The sequence below is a fragment of the Lissotriton vulgaris genome, chromosome 8 (assembly GCF_964263255.1).
Source record: "Lissotriton vulgaris chromosome 8, aLisVul1.2, whole genome shotgun sequence".
Classification (NCBI taxonomy): Eukaryota; Metazoa; Chordata; class Amphibia; order Caudata; family Salamandridae; genus Lissotriton; species Lissotriton vulgaris.
Genome location: NC_141696.1, coordinates 1,388,307,014 through 1,388,325,572, shown reverse-complemented (window position 1 = coordinate 1,388,325,572; position 18,559 = coordinate 1,388,307,014). Strand labels below are relative to the sequence as shown.

Genomic DNA, 18,559 nt, shown 5'->3' with positions numbered 1-18,559 from the left:
GTTGGCGGTGCTCCCCCCTGAGATGGTTGGCCTAGGGGTGCCCGATTTACAGTTGTACTTTCAGGCGGCACAGATACGGTACTTGGTTGAGTGGAGTAGATGGGAGTCAGAGAAACACTGGTTGTTTCAAGATCAGGCGGTTGCGGCGAGACCACTGCAGGAAATTCCTTTCTTACGCAAACTACACAGGCCCCCTAATTTGTATGCCTCGCATACAACGCGGGTCCCCCTAGAAGTGTGGGATGCCACTAATATTAAACACGACCTTACAACCTTTCCATCCCCTCTCACCCCATTGGTCGACAACCCTGACTTCACCCCGGGTACAGATAGGTTGGCCTTTGCACGCTGGAGGCCGCAGGGTTGCCAGGTTTTGTCCCATGTGTACAGGGCCGAGGGGGTTATCCCCTTTCCCCAACTCAGGCAGGCATACGGTATTCCTGAGACCGAGCGGCTAAGATACCTACAGGTGCGCCACTGGGAACTCCAGCCACAGATTCGCTCGAGTGCAGACAGGCGCCTATCCCTCTATGAACGCTGGCTCATCACCCGCACACCAGGTGCTAAACTTGTCTCTGACCTATATAGGATGCTCCAGGTTACCCAGATACACACATATATCCCTAGCAGAGAAAGGTAGGGGAGAGAACTGGGTAGGACACTCAGTCGCAAAGAGTGGGAGGGGATATACTATCGCGCTCGACACTCTGCATACCACATGGGGTTCACGGAGACCTTCACAAAAGTCGTGACACACGGGCACTATACTCCGGAGAGACTACACACACTTGATCACCAGCGAGAAAAGACCTGCTGGTGTGGTTGTGGCCAGGTTGGCACTCTGGTGCACATGTGGGAATGTGCACACATTTAGCCCTACTGGACTCAGGTGTTAACAGAAGTGGACAAGCACTTTGAGACAGAAATCTCGCGCTTTCCAGCTAATACACTGTTGGGTCTTCCTAACCCCCTAACTTACCCGCTGAAATCCCGTAAAGGCAGGCAGATGGCTATGGCTCAGGGGTTAGAGGCGGCAGACCCGGAAGCTGAGATCGGCCCTGGACCAGGGTTCAATTCCCCGCCTCGACGGGGCTTGGACTCAATAATTCCACGGACTCGATAATTCTCGCTCCGGTGCCTACTCGACTCACGGGTTCACACTCTGCGACTCTGGGCAATAGCTTGCTTAATCTCCACAACGGCCCCTTGCGGCGGGATGCTTGGCTTTCACCTTGTGGATACCCTGCCGGGGTTATCTCACAGGGGAATAACAGGACGGGTTCCCTAAGCAAGCGCTTAGATGCCTGCGATGTGGGTAATTTGCGCTATATAAATACATGTACATTTACATTTATTGCTCTAGGCTCAGCAAAGCAAAATATAGTTACACATTGGCGCACTCCCACCACACCCTCCTTTGTGGGATGGCTTCATAGACTGTGGCATGTCCTTGGAGATGTTAACCCTTACTATAGCAGGAGAGGGATCTACCTACGATGAGGTATGGCACCCATTTCTGTCACTTTTGGCGATGGGGTTCCGCAAGGTCACATGTCCACGATATCTTAGAGTGCTACGCCTTACACAGGATCACTAGACAGGATATTGGGGAGTGGTGTGGTTGGAGAGGGACAGATGGGGTCGACAGGGGGAAAAGAGCACTGAACCGGGGAGGGGGGGGGGGGGGGGGGGTTTCTAGGGAAGGGGGCTGTTTTGTTCCTTTCATATATTTCCATAGCTTCTTTCCATGTACGTGATACAGACTGCTGCCGTTTTGCATAATGGGCTCACGCTCTCGATTAACTTTGTCTAGTTGTATTGAGTAAATATTGCCTGAAACTAGAAAAATGTACATGGATCTGCTTGTGTGTTAAAATGTAATAAAAACATTTAAACCATAAATGTTACAAAATGCTCAATAAAAATATACTGAGTAAAAGCCAATGCTGAGAGCAAGTCATTGCTAAGCTAGAGATGCACAAAAGGGAGAACATCCGACAACTTTGCTTGTACTGGGTCCTTTGGCAGGAACTACACAAGGCTACATACATATCCCAGCCCCCAGCGTAAACAGATTTTGTAGATGGAAGCCTGGCATCTAGAATGGCATTCTCAACTTCAGATTGAAGCTCAAAGGCAGTCAATTGCTGCTGCTCAATCTCCAAGCATGGAGATATATGTTGCGCAGGTCTGGTTACAGAACCATGCCCTGCTGCTGAGACAGAAGATCCTCCTGAAGCGGCAGCCTGACTATAGGACAGATGCTCATGCCCTGAAGTTCTGGAAACCACACTTTCCGGAACTAATCCGGAGCCACTAGGATGACTTGGGCCTGGTCGTTCTTGTTGATCCTAAGAACTGAAAGCAGGAGAGGTAGGGACAGGAAGCCATGCAGGAGCCCTGAACTGCACTCTAGGCAGAAAGCGCCTCCAATAGAGCCTTTTTGAGAACACCAGTGCATAAAAAAGTTTACAAAGCACATTCTTGATGGTGGTACAGAGATCAAGCCAGGGTTCTCTCCACTGATGGGAGATGCACTGAACGACCTCTGGGTGTAACTGCCATTCATAATCCGCTAGGCGTCGCCAGCTGAGTGTGTCCACCCTGGTCAAACACTTAGCCTGGAACCCAGCAAAACCTGGAAACAGCTACAACATGCAAACTGTAATTCCACCACTGTGGTTTACCTCATCACATGCCCATGTGGCCTCCGGTATGTGGGTATTACAACATGCAAGGTCAGGACCAGAATAGCTTAGCACCACAGTACAATAAGATGCAGTCGCCTCACAGACCATTACCTGCAACTGGGTCTCACACACCAAATGACATGTCATGGACGGTGATCGGGCAATTTGAACACAACCAGCGGGACAATGATAAGACCCTACTTACAAAGGAACAATGGTGGATCTACCATCTGTCAACCCAACACCAGGGGTTAAACGACTCCATCCCGTGGTTCACCCTGAGGGTCTGAACACCCTCATGGACTTTGGCCCGACCACTGAGGATACTTTAGTCCCTGCCCAAGATAACGTACAGTAATCCAAGACACACTTCAAACATGCATGACTGTAGTCACTTATGCGCAATCCTGTCGAGTATAACGCCCATAACACTATCGCGCGTCTGGGCTCATAAGCAACATGACTTCCTTTAACCAAAAACACCATCTGGTATCTGGGCTCACTAGCAACGTGACTTCATTTACTGTAAAGAAGTCGCTTTTCTCTCACTAGTACCTCAGGGTTTATATCAATTACAGATGTGCCCATCCATCATACAGAGTACCCACCATGCTGGCAAACAACATGACTCTTAAGCCAAGCGAGTCAGTTGGCACCTGCCAGCTCTTCAGGTCTAAACGCGCTTACAGTTACCATGACGCTGGCAGATAACATTACTCTTAAACCAGACGAGTCAGTTGGCAACCGCCAGCTCTTCGGGTCTAAACGCGCACACAGTTACCATGACGACTGGCTAGCACCCGTACGTCACATGTTCTACCATTGCTATGACAACAGGTGTAAACACGCCTCGACGTCACCGCGCGCACAAACTCTTTTCTCTATGTTCTTTCCCTCATAGACGCTACTCACAGAACCGGAGCCAAAAGGAAGACATGAAGATGCAAAACTGGATATACAACCACCGTAGAAACCCAGGTTAATTTCCAACTGAGATCCGCTGCAGAACAACAGGTTTCAAAAGGGTCCTGACCAATGAAGTTGTGAGTAGACCGAAAAGAGTCACTAACCCAGTTACCGGGTAAGATTTTCCTTTTCAGCTTTTAAAGGGTGGACGTTATGTTATGTTAACTGTGTCTTTTATAGCGCTCGGCTACTCCGAGGAGTGTCTCGGCGCTTTTATTTATAACCTGTAACAGAAAACACAAGGGCAAATGAAAAAGAGACCAGAAATCAAAAGAAAGAGCAAATCTAAAGAACAAAAAGCCAAATTTTAAGGCCCTTCCTAAATGCTAGCAGGTTGGAAGTGCTGCGCAGTGACACGGGCAGAGTGTTCCACAACTGTGGAGCCAACAGCCTAAAAGACCGGCCCCCAATGCGTGCCTTTTTTACCCGAGGAACCACGGCCAGGGACAAAGACTCGGATCTCAGGGATCGGGCAGGATGGTAGAAAGCTAGCCTCTTTTGAAGATATTTCGCTCCAGAGGCATAGAGAGCCTTATGAGCCAACGTCAAGGCCTTAAAAACTATCCGCTTCCGGATAGGTAGCCAGTGGAGTAACGTGCCTCTGTTTCTTTCTCCACAGAATCAGAACCCCTGCCGGAATCTCTAGAGGCATTCGCTGCAAATCGTTAGCGTGAGGATAATCTAGAGCTTCTCCTTTTAGTGGGTGTGTGACTTTACGACATAGCCCACCACACTTAATAGCGTATATACCGGTTAATCACCAAACCGTACCAATACTACGGTATCACATTTGCCGCATTTTTTTTGCCATTTTCACACAAATCTAACGGCAAATATGTATTGATGTGATTATGATTATGCTAAATCATGCTGAAACTCTCCACTGTGTGTTTGTCTGTCCCGCATGTTTTGTGTACAGTAATACTTGGATAGGGAATCCCCCTCCCATACGTATGGCACCTTAGCGCGTGCAACACATTAAAGATCACACACTCACCTTTAGTGTAGATCCCACATTCACATAATTAAGGTCCTGAGGAAAGCCAGTTATCAATGAATGGCCTGGCTGAAACATGTAGACCACCCACCGGATGATCAAGTTATTACCTTTCTGGTAGATACAATATCTGCCTGTGGATTCCTCACCTTGTGAATATCCCCTTGCGTCAGCAACATTCGAAAATTCTTTTTGTAGCTTCGCGCCGACGTGGATGACGTCATGGGGCACAGCATCGCGCGCGACTCCGCTGACGTCACCGACACCATAATAGGCCCACGCCGGCGTGATGACATCAGTTCCGCCCTTTTTTCTGTGCCTTCGAGGTACACGGACGGACCGATGACAGTAGATAGATACACAGTATACATAGTACGTAAATGTCAAGTTAGCACACACAGTGTGAAGCAAATGCAGGAATGCAATAGAAATAAAACATTTCCTTGACAATAAAATATATTTACATTACAATAAACTCAGGTATAGAAGAGTGGACAACGGGGAGGCGTGTGGGTCAGTGAGGAATCCACAGGCAGATATTGTATCTACAAGAAAAAGCGTTTACAAAGGTAAGTAACTTGTTCTTCTGATAGATACATCTGCCAGTGGATTCCTCACCTTGTGAATAGAGTCCCACAGCAGTCCCCACTCCCGGAGGAGGGTGTCCACTCTCCTATACCAGAAAGTCCTGGAGGACAGAGCGCGCAAAGTGGCCGTCCCTCCTCACCTCGGTATCTAAGCACTCATGCTTCGCGAAAGTGTGGAGGGAGGCCCAAGTTGCCGCTCTGCAAATATCCTCAACAGGTACACCTCTAGACAAAGCAGATGTTGAAGACTTTGCTCTAGTAGAATGAGCCCTTATACCCTCTGGAGGTTCCTTACCTGCCAGGGAGTAGCAGATCTTGATGCATAGTATGATCCACCTCGAGAGCGTGCGCTTGTGCACCGCCTTCCCCTTCATGCAGCCAGAAAATCCAACAAACAGCTGGTCATCCAACCTGAACTCTCTTGTCCTGTCCAGTTAAAAGCTCAACACCCTCTTAGGGTCCAAGCAGTGAAGTCTCTCCTCCTCCTTGGAAGGGTGAGGGGGAGGATAGAAGGTAGGGAGGGTAATGGACTGCCCCAGATGGAAAGGAGTTACCACCTTCAGCAGAAAAGCAGCCTTGGTCCTAAGAACCATTCGATCAGCATGCATGGACAAAAATGGGGGCTTCGAACTAAGAGCTCGAAGCTCACTTACCCTCCTTGCCGAGGTACTTGCTACCAGAAAAATAGTCTTAAAAGACAAAAGTCTAAAGGGACCCTTGTGTAAAGGCTCGAAAGGCGAACCCATCAAGAATGTAAGTACAAGGTTCAAGTCCCACTGAGGCACAATAAAATGTGTAGGAGGAAATGTATTGGTAAGGCCCTTAATGAATCGTAAAACAATAGGAGATTTAAACAAAGAGGGCTGGTCCGGCAGACAGAGGAAAGCCGATAAGGCCGATAGATAACCTTAGATAGGTGCTACCGCAAAACCCTGGTGGGCGAAGGAAAGTGCAAACTGAAGTATATTGGACAAACAAGCCCTTAAAGGGTCTACAGACTTCTCCCCACACCAAGCAACAAATTTCGACCATCTATAAGAATAAATGGACTTAGTGGCGTCACGCCTGGCCGATAAGATGACATCCACCACATTGTGAGAGAGAGAAAAGGAATTCAGGTTGCCCAGCTCAATCTCCAGGCATGAAGGTGTAAGGTCTGGAGGTGGGGGTGTAGAACCTGCCCCTCCATCTGGGAGAGGAGATCTGCCCTGTGAGGGAGACGGAGCGGAGGGCACGAGGAAAGGTGGAGAAGATCGTGTACCACACTCTTCTTGGCCAATCCGGGGCGATCAATATAACTTGGGCCCGGTTTTGGCAAATCTTCATCAGAACCAGAGGAATCAAAGGTATGGTAGGAAACGCGCAAAGGAGTTGTGAGTCCCAACTCAACTGAAACTCGTCCCCCAGTGCTCCATGCAGTGGATACTGGAGACTGCAGAATAACGGGCAGTGAGCATTCTCGAGAGTGGCAAACAGGTCCACCTGAGGAGTTCCCAACGTCTGAAAGACATAATGAACTACCTCCGGATGGAGCCTCCACTCGTGGGCGGCAGAGAACTGCCGACTGCGACTGTCTGCACATACACGGTCGTGTTGTCCGTTAGGACTTGAACCGACTGACCACGAAGGGAAGGGAGGAAGGCCTTGAGCGCTAAACGCACAGCCCGCAACTCTAGAAGGTTGATATGAAGCAACCTTTCCTCTGGAGAGCAAAGACCCTTGACCTCCAGATCCCCCAGATGAGCACCCCACCCTAGAGTGGTGGATGCATCCGTTATCACTGTGCCACCGATGGAGGTAGCTGAAAAGGCTTTCCTTGTGACAGATTGCCTTCCACGCTCCACCAAGACAGATCCGCCGCAGTTTCTCTGGAGATCCTGACCGACTCCCTGAGATCTCCGCTGTGCTGATATCACTGCCTGCAGAGGCACCACTGGAGTGCCCTCATGTGCCAGCGTGCACGATTGACCAACAGAATGCAAGAAGCCATCAGACTGAGCAGACGTAGAACCTTCAGGACTGGAACGACCGCTTCACTGTAAAATAAAGGAATAATTTCCTGAATGTCGTGAATCCTTTGAGGAGGAGGGAATGCACGACACACAGTAGCGTCCAGTACCGCACCTATGAACAGGTTGCCTGGGCGGGCACCAGGTGAGATATGGGTACATTTATCGAAAAACCCAACTTGTGCAACAACTGAGTTGTCACTGCAGATGCTGCAGCACTATCTCTGGAGATTCTGCTTTGATCAGCCAATCGTCCAGATACGGGAATACCGGTATCCCCGATCTTCTGAGATGCGCATCCGCCACAGCCATCACCTTGGCGAAGACTCGAGGCGCAGTAGTAAGACCAAACGGAAGGACCGCAAACTGGTAGTGTTGCGACCCAACCGTGAAACGGAGATACTTCCTGTGCGACTTCAGGATGGGAATATGAAAATACGCATCCTGTAAATCGATCAACACCATCCAGTCTTCTTCCAGCAGCGCTTGAAGAACCTGTGTAAGGGTGAGCATCTTGAACTTCTCCTGCTTCAGGTAAAGATTGAAGATCCCGAGATCCAAGATTGGACGAAGTCTGCCATCCTTCTTGGGGATCAGAAAATACCGGGAGTAGCACCCCTGACCCCTTTCCTGCTCTTGAACCACCTCTATCACACCCTTTCGGAACAGAGCCAGGACTACTTCTTGCAGGAGAAGCAAGTGGTCCTCCGAACAATACCCTTGGCAAGGAGGGTAATTTGGGGGAAATTCCTGAAAGGGAAGAGCATACCCATTCTCCACGAGATTGAGAACCCAAAGATCTGATTTAATCAATTCCCAATCTCGCAGGAAATGGGTAAGCCAGCCCCCCACTGGACCCTCATGATCCGAATGGCGGATCTAGGGCTGATTTGCTGTGTTGGCAGGGGCCTGGGAAGAGGAGGAGGAGGAGGCTTGACAACCTCTAGGGCAAGCTCTCTGTCTGCCTCTGTACGACTTGTACAGCGTATTTTGCTGCTACTGTGGCTGCTGCTGAGATGGTTTGTAGGACCGAAAGGAAGACCTGCCAAATCCTCTGAAACGCCTCCCAGGAGTACCTCTGGTCTGAAGGCCCAAAGACTTTGCTGTCGCTCTGCTGTCTTTAAATTGTTCTAAAGCAGCGTCGGCCTTCTTGCCAAACAATCCTGACCCATCAAAGGGCAAATCCATCAAGGCAGACTGAACATCTGCAGAGAATTCTGATGACTTTAACCATGCAGCTCTCTTAGTAGCCACCGAAGAGCCCATGACTCTCGCCACCGAATCAGCCGTGTCCAGCCCTCTCTGGATTACTTGCCTTGCAGCAGCCTGCGTGTCCGAAATTACTTCCTGAAAGTCCTTTCTATCCCCTTCAGGAATTTTAGGCACCAACTGTTTCATGGAATCCATCAAGGCATGGATGTATCATCCCATCAGGCAAGTTGCATTAGTAGATTTCAACGCCATGCTGGCTGAGGATAAGACCTTCTTTGCCGCCTGATCTTGTTTCCTCGACTCTTTCCCTAGGAACCTGCACCCGCAGACTTCTTTGAGCAGGCAGCCTGCACAACCAAACTCTCAGGCAGGGGGTGTGTAGACAAAAAGTCTGGGTCATTAGGCGCCACCCTATACCTCCTCTCAACCGCCCATGACACGGCAGGGGCTGTCAGAGGTTTCTTCCACACCTCATAAATGGGTTCTGCCAAAGCATCATTGAATGGAAGCATTGGTTCAATCACAGAGGAAGGTGAATGAAGGACCTCAGTAAGAAGATTTGATTTATATTCCGCGGTAGGCAGATATTTAGCAAGTCTGTCACCTTTTTTATAACGATGTGGTAAGGTGTCAGATCCCTAGAGGGTAGATCAGATACAGAGGCCAAATTCCACTCATGAGACAGTTCCAGGCTACTAGCCTCCCCCAGGTCATCAAAAGGATCCTCTGAATCCTGTAGCTCACCTTCCTCCATGCCTTCATCCCGATACCTCTCCTCCTCCATAAGCCTCTGGGCCTCGCGCCTCGACCTCTCAGTCTCCCTCATAAATGAAGCCGACGGATCCGGAGTCGAGGGTATTGGCGTCGATGGATTCGGCGTCGACTGCTTTGGCGTCGAAGGCTTCGTCAGCGCCGGAAAATGCCAATGCGGTGCTGGAGCCGGCATGAATGGCATTAAGGGCGCCGGAGCATAAGCCTGGGGGACACCCAGATTAAATGCCAAAGGACCCGTGGGACCAACCGGTGCACCAGAGGGGTACATTGCCCTGGAGTAAACTCCAAACATGGCAGTCAGGAACCGCATTGGATCCTGACCTGGAGCCGGAAAGGCTGGATACGAGCCCCAGGGTTGCTCTCGAGGGAGCGGAGTCGTCACGACATCGACCTCCTCTTCAGGCTGGTGCACCGGGGTCAACGGACCCGCAGGCAACGGAGCTTCGCCTTCACCAACTTCCTCCACCTCACCTTCATCCTCCTGACCAGGAGGATTGGACGGAACCGGAGATGGATTCACTATCTGCTTCAGTGACCCAGGCGAATCCGCACACAGAGCCTCACCCTCGGAGTCCTGTGCTTCAGAAGCCGAAGACACCACCTCCTTCCGAAGTAGCTTACTCTGTGACTTCGGTCTCGAGCTCGAGTCCTTCTCTGAATGATGCTTGGACTCATGGTTCCTCTTCTTGTGCTTCTTCTTCGAAGACCTCGAAGCATGAGCAGAAGACGACTCCGAGCGCGACCTCGAACGAGACCTCGACCGCCGAGTTCGCAACTTCGAAGACTTCTTTTCTTTCTTACTTTTCAATTTAGCAACGAGCAGCTTCATCTCCCTCTCGCGAAGGGCCTTCGGAGTCATCTTCTTGCATGACAGGCAATCCTCGACGTCATGGTCGGAGCTCAGATACCAGACGCAGCACTCATGCGGGTCAGTGATTGACATTGTCTTGCCACATTCCCCGCAAGCTCCTGTCTTCTTCGATGACATCTTGGCAGAAGACAATGAAACACAGAGAAAACCACAAAGTAACAAAGTTACTGTACAGCTACAGACAATCCCTTGAAAACCGTTAGCGTCGACGATGCGGAAAAAAGGGAACTGGTGTCATCACGGTGGCGTGGGCCTATTATGGTGTCGGTGACGTCAGCAGAGGCGCGCGCGATGCCGTGCCTCTATGACGTCGTCCACGTCGGCGCGAAGCTACAAAAAGAATTTCCGAATGTTGCTGACGCAAGGGGATATTCACAAGGTGAGGAATCCACTGGCAGATGTATCTATCAGAAGCAGGAGTTCCTAATTATTACTCCACCTACATCCACCGCATTGTTTTTTTTGCTACTAGAGGCCCATATATTAAAAGAAACCCCTTTGGGTACTGGGACCACTGGTTAGTTTTTAATTCTCACCACACTTCACTACCACTGCACACTCAGGGAAATACCCGCTCCGCTGTAATACAGGCGTTGTAGCACACCTGGGACACATTTGGTGTCACTGGGTGGGCCTGATGATGAAGCATGCCAGCAACTAAGTTGGTGGGTGAGGGCTTCATAAGGTAACCAAATAGTTTCCCTCTCTTCCCTTCCCATACAGTCCTGAGTCCTGTACCACGCATAAACCCGGCTAGTCCTCTTTGATGACATATAATAACCCTGGGATGGGGACTAGCTTTCTAGTCCTCTCTCTCTTTTTGATATTTGAATGTAGTAACCACCACTGACATTTTCGTGGACAACCGAATGGTAATAATGAGGCCGAAGGGGAGCACAGAAAACTGAAAATAGTCTCGGCCCACATTGAACCGCAGATAGTGCCTGTGGGACTGAAGGCAAGGGATATAAAAATAGGCAACCTGCAAGTTCAGTGCTACCATTTAGTGTCCTGGACCCAGGGGAAAACAGAACCTATGCTAATGAGAGCATCTTGAATTGGCTTTTTTTTCCAAGGAAGATGTTGAGGCTTTTGTCCTAGAATAGGGTAAAAGCCTCTGTCTTTCTTAAGCACCAAGAAATAATAGCAGTAACATTATGTTCCTATTTCCGATGCTAGAACCCTCTATGGCTCCTTTATTCAAAAGAGCCTAGACTTCTTGCTGCAGAATGGACAAATGGTCCTCGTAAAGCGGATCTTATGTGGTTGGGATATGCAGCAGGTTCGACATAAATGTATGGCGTATTTGTGTTGAGCTATTAAAGGTAGGCTGCACTGGGATTTTTCAAAGTATGGGAGACGGCATGCTTTTACGTATTCTGCAGGTAATGCTGTGGCAATATCAGTGAAATAAACAAGAGAAACAAATGGTCCACCTGGCCAAGAAACAGGGCCCCAAAATGCTAAATAACTGGCCCACACACTAATCTGTGAGATGAACTGCCTAATTGCCCTTTAGGCCAGTTCGACCCTGGTGGGGATTTGTCACAGACATCTGTTACAGATGTTTTCTGTCTTTTTTTGACGAGGACAGAAACTTAGTCAGAAACAAACTAAAAATTTGGGAGCAAGCTCTAGATCTGCGTCTGAAGGTGTAGAAAGAAAGGAAACAACGTTAGCATGCTTGGGTGAGGTTTATATGAGATTTTGTTCCGGGGCAGTTTGAAGCCGAAGTGGAGCAGCATGGAGCCACCGGTTATATATCATAGGAGCAATGCTGAGGAAAATCTCCAGATCTAGGCTGGTTACTAGGGGTGTTCACAAGGAGAGAAATCTGTGATTAGAAGTACCCATCAGAAATTCTTAGCAGACCAGTTACAGCTGTTTCTTTTGCCTATACAGAAAAATCATTCTTCTTTACATTAACCTTAATCAGTAAACCCTGTATGAATTCTGTAGTTTCACAAACTAAAATGTAAAATACTGTTGTGGTCTGCGCAATATATGTTTGCATAGTACCATATATAATCATTCAAACAATATTTCAGCAACATTAGTGGTGCAAACTATGAAGGAAGAGAAAGCTTCAGTGTGCTTCATGGTCTTTATGAGCATTTTAAACAGATCACCACAAGCCCTACATACGCAACAATCTGTGATCTGGTCGAGAACTTTTAAAGCTTGTCATTTGTTACTGTACTCGTGGAATGAACGTCAAAGAACAATGCAGAAAGCTTCAGTTTGAGCTGTATTGGTATCGAGTGGAAATAATATCTGCTTTTTTTCAGTTCAACGCATCATATATTTATGTTCACTCTAGGTGAACTATTAGGGCAGAGAGACTGGCACCTATGCCATATTTATGCCATATTTATTGCTTCATAAACATCACATTAGAAGGCAATTTCAGAAGAGAAGAACGACCAATGAAACACTTCAAACTAGCAAATAAATAGGTTAATGTCAATTTTACTTGTGGGGTATAGGGATTTAAAAAGTATATTCACACTTGCATTTGTCTAAACAGTTGTTTTAAGAAAGACACATGATTGCGAAAACATTCTTCTGTACATAATCTGTGAAAAACGTATCACAGTTTCATTAAAATGTCATAACAAAGCATTTCATTTGCTACAATGCAAGATTCTGTCACAACATTTATGAAACCAATATTTAGAAGCAAAAGTCATAAATAAAAAATAAAGTAGGGGAAAAAGGAAAGTTCCAACAGAAGAGTAGTGTAGAGATGATAGAAATGTCCTAAGAACTTTACTGTTACCCTAAAAAATGTCCCCAGTTTACAGTAAAAAGAGATATTCCACTGCTAAACAATGAAAATGCTGTGCCACAAATGTCGTGACGAACTGGGCTATAACAAAAAAGACACAGTCATCCTATAACAAAAACAGTGATGGTTTTCTGTTCTCTAAATAACATCAAAGAAAAATCAAACAGGGGACCAGCTCTAGCACTGAGTGGACTAACTCCCAAAACTTGGTCTTCTACAGCTAGCGTACAGAGTGATCGCTTCTGTAGACCTCTTCAGAGCACTCTGTATCTGGTAATAAATGATGGCTAACATGTAGTATGACAGAAATCTTGCAATTGGTGATACTCAAACCCTTCCGAAAAGGCCCAATTCCACTGGAACCAGCTCATAAGACTCTGGTGGTGAGTACTAAACCAAATGAGTAATAGGATTCTAAGACAGGCTAGATGAACAAAACTGAACAACCTAAAGCATATACCCAAGATGGACTCCAAAACACCTTGCAGCAACATTAGGGTTTTCTAATCTTCGTGCTCTATTTAACTCCGGGGCAAACACTCAGTGTGTGTGTTATATTTTCATCAACGTCTCCAGTGTATTCTATAACAAATAACTTGTTCTGCTTTTACATATGGGTAATATATAAATATATATTTTGGGTAAGTCGTAATGTTTTTTTTCCCACACTTCTCTGTAATTTCGGTTTTGTGGTTGGCTGGGCTTAAACCTGCGGCCAGGCCTCTTTTTTTCCCTATGAACTTGCAACATATTGTACATAAAAAATGTAAACTTAAAAACATGGCTTGTGTTTGGACATGGTAATGCTTGAGGAAAGGGCAAGGAAAAAAATTAGAACTTAACTACCATTCAAAGCTTAATGAACTTTGGGCCTGATTTATATTCGGTCACCCTATTACACGTGCATTATATCCAATGGCACTTGTAGCATGGTGGAAGGTATATCCATCACTTTTGTTACAGAGTAACCCATCCACTGGAATGTAAAACAGGTCTTTTTTGTCACAATCAGCTAAGTAATTGAAGGACAACTCAAATTATTTGTGATTATAGCTGTGCTACTATATTGGTGTAGCAAGAATTAAGCACAACTATTTCTTTCAATTTGTGGCATTTTGTTTTACAAAAGGAGGCTTCCCATTTCTGCATAACCATCAGGTTATCAAGTAAGTAGGGCTCTTGACCTGTTGATTTTCCATTTTTGGCAATGCCATCAATTGTGAATATCACAAGCAGGACCTCCACAGCTGTCTAAAAGTTTTTTAACAGATCCAACAAGAAAGCAGATCCACTTATTTTTCATTGATATTCCATTGGAAGTGCAGACTAAAATATGTTCCCAGTCCTGAGCACAGCGAATGAGACATCACAATTTTTCTAAAGCAAAAGGGCCTTTTTTAAGTACATCACATGCCTTTCAACGAGCAACAAACCCAAAAGAACTAAACTGATAAAGATGAACTCACACATTTACGTATGGTTTTTTTACGTATTGAACACTGCAAAAGAGGTGCAGGCATCCTGCCACAAATCCCTCCCTCTGTCCTTCCAAGAGGTCCTTTCAAAGGAGACCAGCGTTAAGATAGTTAAACTTGGTTCTATCTAGTATTGAAGTACAAAATAACTATACAAACATTTCAAAAAAGAAAGACAGCCCACATGAATTATGAAATGGACAAAAGACAACGCTAAATCACAGAGACCTTTGAAGTCATCTGAGGGAGACATTCAAAATATGAAAGTGTAGGGTTTTTGCCTACGACATGCTTCACACATTGTATACTAGCATTCAGACCACAATTGTGTGCATTCCAGACCCTCGCTTGTACAATCAAGCTCTCTGAAGGCGATTACTAGATCAAACTTCTAGCATTCAAAAGGAATACTATACACAACTTTAAGTATCAAATTTACAAAAAGTGCAGTCGGGCAGGGTCTTAAATGTAATTATCAAATGAGATATGATCACAAAGAGTATCAAACTAAACTAGTAACCACTTACCTCATATCAACCAATGAAACAGCAAATGAGCACAAATAAAACACATGTCAATATTTCGACAACTGGTTTGTACTGTTGAAGGTTCTGCAGGATTCCAAGAACTGATAAAAGGTATCATTGAACCAATAATAAATACATTACATTGTAATCTTGAGTTTAAAGCAAGCAATTTCCTTGGGGGAGGGGGCTGGACAGAAAAAGAGACTTGTTTAGTTTATTGCCATCCAGAATGCAAGTTTATATACAGTAGTTAAACGCAAGCTGTTCAGTTACTTCTTGTTAAATGCACTTCAAGTGTGACTACCAACTGATTCAGACCGAGGAACAATCGGTCACCAAATAAAACTGCATTTCAACTTCATGATCCTCCAGTTGTTTTCTTAAGCCTGCATGGTGCTTAACATTTCCTTTTAAATAATGCGATCATTTTAAAGCAGAAAAATGAATCTGCAAACAACATACACTTAAAATTATTAAGTACCCATAAAAGCTGAGGTAATAGCATCGGATTGCACACACAATCTGCAGTATTCCAGGCCAGATTTCCTTTGTTTGGGCCGTGCCTTTAACTCCTTTCTGACCATGCCAGGTTCCATTAAAACAAAAGAAATGGATGGAGCTTCATTGTTACTGAATACTGCAAAGCTGGAAGATCACACAAGATCCAGGTGTACATTATCAAGTGCTGCTTTCTTGCATTTGTTCAACTACTTGTCCTAAGATTTCATCCACCAAATCCGTGTCTCCATTTATCTCTTGCAAGTCCAGTTCCGGCATTATTGAAGCCAAGAGCCGGCCAATGTTAAGTCGCAGGGATCTCAGCTGCAGACTACAAAAGAAAATAGCAATATTTTAATTGCAATTACATATTTGAATGTTTTTCCTGTTTCGAGTCTGTTTTGAACAATTTGAATGAAAAACCAGTAACAGAATGCATTTATCTTTAATTAAAAGTATTATGCATAAAAAATAATGCAGAATAACGTATGAATACATGTCATCTGAAACAGTTCTGATGATTTTTCAAGACTGATGTTCGCAAGCCAGAATGTGCAAATTGCACATCGAATTGTTTGTGAATATGGATGTAATTTGCAATGCGACCTAAGTACTGTTTCATACTCATTTCTGCACCGACAGAAAGTTGAAAAATGACATGCTTAAGAAGTTTGCAATATGTGAATCCTTGTGATTGGTTTAAAGCAAAGGAATGGTGGCCTGAACGAGACATCCGACTTTCTCCGTCCAGGGGCATAGGGAAATCCCCGCTATAGCAGCTTAAGCGAGAGCTCTCACGAGGCCTGATAAGCTGGTGAACCGGGTTCTCAAACATGAATTCACTGTTGGTGGGCCTCTTATGTCTGCAGGCCAAATGCCGATAAATAGCACTACTATCAAATACCATGAGAGAGGGTTGTGAGCTTTCAGATGGCATGCTTACGGAAGGGAACCCAAAAAGAAAAATAGTTGATAGTAGAAAATGTAGAGAGAGAAACACATTGGTAAACAATGAGCATGACAGAGAAATATATGAAAGAAAAAGCGACAATGAGAGAGAAAAGATGGCTAGATACAAAGGGGGAAAAAAGAACGGAAGGCAAAAGGAAGGGTGACAGGAAGGAAGAAAATGTGAAGAGAAAGATGGAAGAAAGGTAGGATAGAAAGGGTAAATGAATGACTTAATGGAGCAAGAGGATTGAATGGCGAAAGTGTGCATGGATGTGGAATTTTAGTTTGCGATCTGAACATCATCTGCGCCAGCTTGTCACCTATGCACTACGTGCACGGCAGCCATTCTAGGTCACCTATGTACTACGCACACGGCAGCCATTTTAGATATCATGGTCTCCCTGTCCACGATCGATCGCCAGCGTGCCCCTCTGACCTAGCAAGCATCCTCCGCGCACCCTGGTTCCCCCTCCCTCCTCCTTATGAGCATGACCCTTCTGCATGACCCTGTCCTTGGGAGTCACGCCAGCGCCTGACCAACACCTCCTCTCTTCCCATGAATGCCCCTCTGTTGATAAACCTCCCCTCTGCGCTGGATTGTCCACGCAGCATGAATACCCCTCCATTGATGGCCCCTCACCCCGTGTCCGACTGTCCACACAGGTCCGAGGCCACTGCACAAGCCGGGAGATATCATTTACTGACCCTTATTGTATGAGGTCGCTCTCCTTCAAAGGACCCTCTATTGATCCAGGCCTCCCCACCCCCTGTGATATGATCAGGCGCACACATCCTAAGACTCGACGAAACACTCAGCTGCGTGATGACCCCCTCTCTTATCAGCAGGTTGAGGACCTCCATTGTGAAGGTATATGGGGGTGGGATTAACACGAGGATTACGGGGATGTCTTTTTCTTGCCTTACAAAGTTGTGATTGTAATAAAGGAAGGTCACATGCCATAAACCAGTGTATAAGAGGCCAGGCCTCCGAGAGGCTGTTAGAGCACCTCGAGACGATACCTTGTTGTCTGATCTGATGTGTTCTGCTCCGTCGGAATAAACTTCTGTTTCCTGCCTTCTGGTCTCCGGCGCCTGCCTCATTGCTTGGTAAACTTGAATGGTACAAGGGCGGTTAGCGCCGGGCAAATCTTGAGAAAGGTCTTAGCCCTACCTTTTTCTACATGGATGGGAGTATTGAAGAATGCAGATGAGTGAATGGATGGTTAAAAGTTAGATGGATGCATGAACCTATCGATGAGTGGGTGGGTAAAAATATGGATGGGGCAATGGGTGGGCATATGTAAAAGTGAAAGTATGAATAGATGGATGTATGGATAGATGGATGAATAGAGAGAAGGATAGATGGATGAATAGATAGAAAGATAAATGGAAGGATAGAAATATGATAGGCGAGTGAAAGGAGCACTTCTTAGGAAGCTTTCATTGGCTCACTTTGAGCACTCGGTCTAATTTGAAGCATGAATTTCAATTGGGGGGGTATTTTAATTTTCTGGCTACTCCCTTGCCTCTAAGTCTGCATTTGCTTTACCAACTGAGATAGATATATATATATATATATATATATATATATATATATATTCCACAGCCTTGGCTCAAATTTTCGTAGTCCAATGGCACTCTTCCACCGGTGCTGAGACTACAAAGCAGAGCCCCGCTTTCAAATAATCCACAGATCCATCATTCGATAGAGAAAATCCGCACTCACAAAGGATTTGCTTCCCAAGTTTCAAAATGTATTTGGTCAGATTATAAGCATATAAGCATAAAAAGCGTTGGTTTTGTGCTTATATGCTTATAATCTGACCAAATAAATTTTGAAACTTGGGAAGCAAATCCTTTGTGAGTGCGGACTTTCTCTATCGAATGATGGATCTGTGGAATATATATATATATATATATATATATATATATATATATATATAATTTTTTTACTTCAGCCTGTGTCCATTATGCCCATTTAAACAAATGAGCACTGATTTTGTTAAAAACTAAAACAAACAAAAAACTCAATTTCCCGAATCAGTTGCCATTCTAACGTGGGAGTAGGTTGCCTTTCATAGTTTTATGAGTTGTAACTGCTGTCACAAACAAAAGAAGACTCATGTTCACGCCCCTCACCTTTGCGATTTGCAAAAAGGTACTTTACAAGTGGTAAAAACGTTTAGAATTTGTAAAGTTCCTTACACATCTTTT

At 45.8% G+C, this 18,559-nt stretch overlaps 1 protein-coding gene across 1 annotated transcript in view; it reads right to left on the bottom strand.

Annotated features, from left to right (window-relative positions):
• Nucleotides 1–12,559: 12,559 nt before the first annotated feature.
• The window catches only part of MORC3 (MORC family CW-type zinc finger 3), a 793,723-nt gene continuing 787,723 nt past the window's right edge, over nucleotides 12,560–18,559 (bottom strand). The window contains exon 17 of the mRNA XM_086935396.1: nucleotides 12,560–15,725. Within this exon, the coding sequence (XP_086791522.1) occupies nucleotides 15,575–15,725 (151 nt within the window). The 3' untranslated portion in view covers nucleotides 12,560–15,574. The remainder of the gene's footprint in view (nucleotides 15,726–18,559) is intronic.